The 3,462-nt window shown below is 32.6% G+C and overlaps 1 protein-coding gene across 1 annotated transcript; it reads left to right on the forward strand.

The window, feature by feature from the left end:
* The first annotated feature begins 587 nt into the window (after positions 1-587).
* LOC145121218 (soluble inorganic pyrophosphatase 1) lies at positions 588-2,378 on the forward strand. The gene is made up of 8 exons (XM_079056998.1): positions 588-741; positions 976-1,077; positions 1,157-1,185; positions 1,276-1,449; positions 1,539-1,604; positions 1,739-1,859; positions 2,019-2,100; positions 2,217-2,378. The coding sequence occupies exons 2-8, from the start codon at positions 978-980 to the stop codon at positions 2,257-2,259; spliced, it is 615 nt and encodes a 204-aa protein (XP_078913124.1). The 5' UTR covers positions 588-741; positions 976-977; the 3' UTR covers positions 2,260-2,378.
* The last annotated feature ends 1,084 nt before the right edge of the window (positions 2,379-3,462 follow it).

Raw genomic sequence — 3,462 nt, forward strand, 5'->3', positions numbered from 1 at the left:
ACCATAAGTTATGTTTAAATACTCTAACATAATGAAAACATAAACACGCCATAGTACAGTAAACTCCTTCAAAATATGTACTTCTTGATCATCTAAGCAATCTATATCTCCGTCAAATTCGTCCCTGGCCACCGTTGCTTGATCAATAAATGAGACTTATATGCCAATAATTTTGTTGAGTTCAATGAATATTGATCGTCACTTGATCAATATTTTGTTGAGTTCAATGAATATTGATGTTTAGATGTATTTTTAGTTATTAACTATATTATTTTATTTTATTTTTTAACTATTATTTATTTGTTTGATTGTAAACCATATGAACTCGAAACAAATATAAACAATTATATTTTACTTGACATTATATGATATATATATATTTTTTTTTAATAAATCTATAAATTCAAAATATTTCTTCAAAATAGTTATCACAATTCACACATTTTGTTCTTTGAAAACCAAACAACGAAAGACATACAAAACCTTTATCACGTTGACAATGTCAGAAGCACCTCGTCAGTATAAAGTCTTGAACACACTTTTTATGCCAACCCTGACCTGACCTGCCAACCCGCTATGTATGCCACCTTGTCTCCACGTTCATTTGACTTCCTACTCCGAAATCCAAACGACCAAACCCCTCTTTCTCTCTATATATTCCCCCCCTTCCGTTTCTCCTCCTCAACCTGCCCTACTCCGGCGACTATTTCAACCCCTCTTCATTTCCAACTTACGATCAAGGTACGAACTTTGTTTCTGTTTATTGGTTGTTCGTTTATGCAAAATCGCATCATCTTCCATGTTTAAAGATCTCCAATCTTTACTTTAGGGTTCATTCGATCCCACAACCAGTAGCTGCTTTGTTATAAGTATGCAGATTCCCAAGTTTTCAAATTAGAAAAAGGGATATTTGTAGTTTTATACGATAATCATGATACTGTATCCAATTTATATTGACAATAGTGGATGATACAGATATGAGTGAACAGAAGCGTACCCCTCGTTTGAACGAAAGGATCCTATCTTCCTTATCAAGGAGATCCGTCGCTGCTCATCCATGGCATGATCTTGAGATTGGTATCTTAATTTCATCGATTCTATTAACTTAATTTTTTTTTCTCAATTTATGATTACTAAACCCTGCATGCCTACACAGGACCCGGAGCTCCCCAAATTGTCAATGTGGTAAGTTAATCTTGTTAAATGTGCCCAATCTGTATGAAACTTCGCTTCATCTATTTGGCTACATATTGAATTGGGTTGATCTGTAAACAGGTTATTGAGATCACAAAAGGAAGCAAAGTGAAATATGAACTTGATAAGAAAACTGGGCTCATCAAGGTTGATCGCATCTTATATTCATCTGTTGTCTACCCTCATAACTATGGCTTCATTCCTCGTACCCTATGCGAAGATAATGACCCCATGGATGTTCTTGTCCTAATGCAGGTATTTAATGAGGGTATTTATGTGGATTTATAATTAGGAAATATATATATATATCTTTGAAAGTTAGTAATTGAGTACACTTGTTGCAGGAGCCTGTGCTTCCAGGATGTTTTCTTAGAGCTAGGGCCATTGGACTGATGCCTATGATTGATCAGGTGCTCTATCATTATCATTATCATTATCATTTTTATGAGTTGAAATTTATGAAAAAAAGTTTTTGCTTTTTGATATATATATATATATATATATATATATATATATATATATATATATATATATATATATATAGGGAGAAAAAGATGACAAGATTATTGCAGTATGTGCTGATGATCCAGAGTATCGTCACTACACTGATATTAGCCAGCTGGCACCTCATCGTTTGGCTGAGATCCGCCGATTCTTTGAGGACTGTATCCTTTTTTAATTACTTGAAATTAATTAAAGAAGAATGCCATTATATATAAAAAAGAAGTCAATGAAAGTATGTTACTATTTCTTGTATATATGTTAACATAAATTGGGTTTGGGTTGAAAAGATGTTAATGGATTTTCTTGACGAAGAATATAAGACAAGAAAAATGAGAACAAAGAGGTTGCAGTGGATGAGTTTCTGCCTTCGGATACTGCTCATGATGCCATTCAATACTCAATGTAAGCTCTCTTTCTATTTGATTATGTATATATAATATATAGGTATATCAAGTGTTTATGGCGTTATGGTAATTAATTAATTGTTAATGAAAATGACCATTTTTTCTTGGGTGTAGGGATCTTTATGCTGAGTACATCATGCAGACGTTGAGGAAGTAGATGGTGATGGGGCCATAACTTATAAATCATATCCACCATACATAGTTATTGATGGTGGCAATTTTTCTCATTTTGTGTTGGACTATGAAAGAATGATTTTTGGTATTGTTATTTTGTTATTTTCTATTATCACCGATTATGTAATACTCATTGGATAAATCAAATTTGGTATGATGTTTATTATGTAATCAAGAAGTGTTGTATGGGAAAATGATGTTGAAATCAAGTAATGTTGTATGGGAAAATGATGTTTAAAAAATATTTAAGAAAATGAAGGTATATTTGGGGAAATGGGAGAAAAAACTAAAGAGTAAAGGTCATTTGTAAAAAGTTTGGATTTATGGATACTCATTTTTCTAAGTAGTTTTTTTTTTTGTTACAAATATTCATTTTTCTTGTAACGAGCCTTAATTGCCCTAGTCATTTTCTCGCACAAGGGTTGTGCCTGGACACAATATGTCACGCCCTAAACCTTAAACCCTAAAGTTTATTTAAGATGATTCTAAAATGAATAACCCAAGTCATACTCAAAATCCTAAAGACACTAATTATCCACATGTAAAGCATCATAAAGTTGATGTTCATTTATTCATAATTTATACACGCATATTTAAAACTTGTCATGTTCCTTCCTTTGTAAAGTACTCAGTTTGATCGTTCAGTAAAGTTATCACATACAAGACCAAATCGCACCAGGATCATAATCAATCACACATGATTAGGGCTGTAAACGAACTGAACGTTCGGCGAACCGTTCGTGAACTGTTCGGCGGGAAGTTCGTTTATGTTCGTTTATTTAATAAACAAACGAACATGAACACAAATTATCGTTCGTTTAGTTAAACGAACGAACATGAACAATGGTCTCGTTCGTTCATTTACGTTCGTGAACGTTCGTTTATGTTGTTTGTTTACGTTCGTTCGTATATTTTCATGTTCGTTTATGTTCATATATTTTCAATTGTTTTTTTATTACATTACTATATTATAGTTCGTTTATGTTCATATATGTTCAATTGTTTTTGTTTATCTTTGTTCGTTTATGTTCGTTTAGCATGTTCACGAACATAAACGAACATGAACAAGACAATTTGTTAAATGAACGAACATGAACAAGAAAACTCCGTTCGTTTATCCGTTCGTGTTCGTTCGATTGTTCGGCTAACTTAAACGAACGAACATGAACAAGCATTTGTTCGTGTT

This window comes from Lactuca virosa, chromosome 6, assembly GCF_052849685.1.
Source record: "Lactuca virosa cultivar CGN04683 chromosome 6, Lactuca_virosa_CGN04683_v6, whole genome shotgun sequence".
In the NCBI taxonomy this organism is placed as follows: Eukaryota; Viridiplantae; Streptophyta; class Magnoliopsida; order Asterales; family Asteraceae; genus Lactuca; species Lactuca virosa.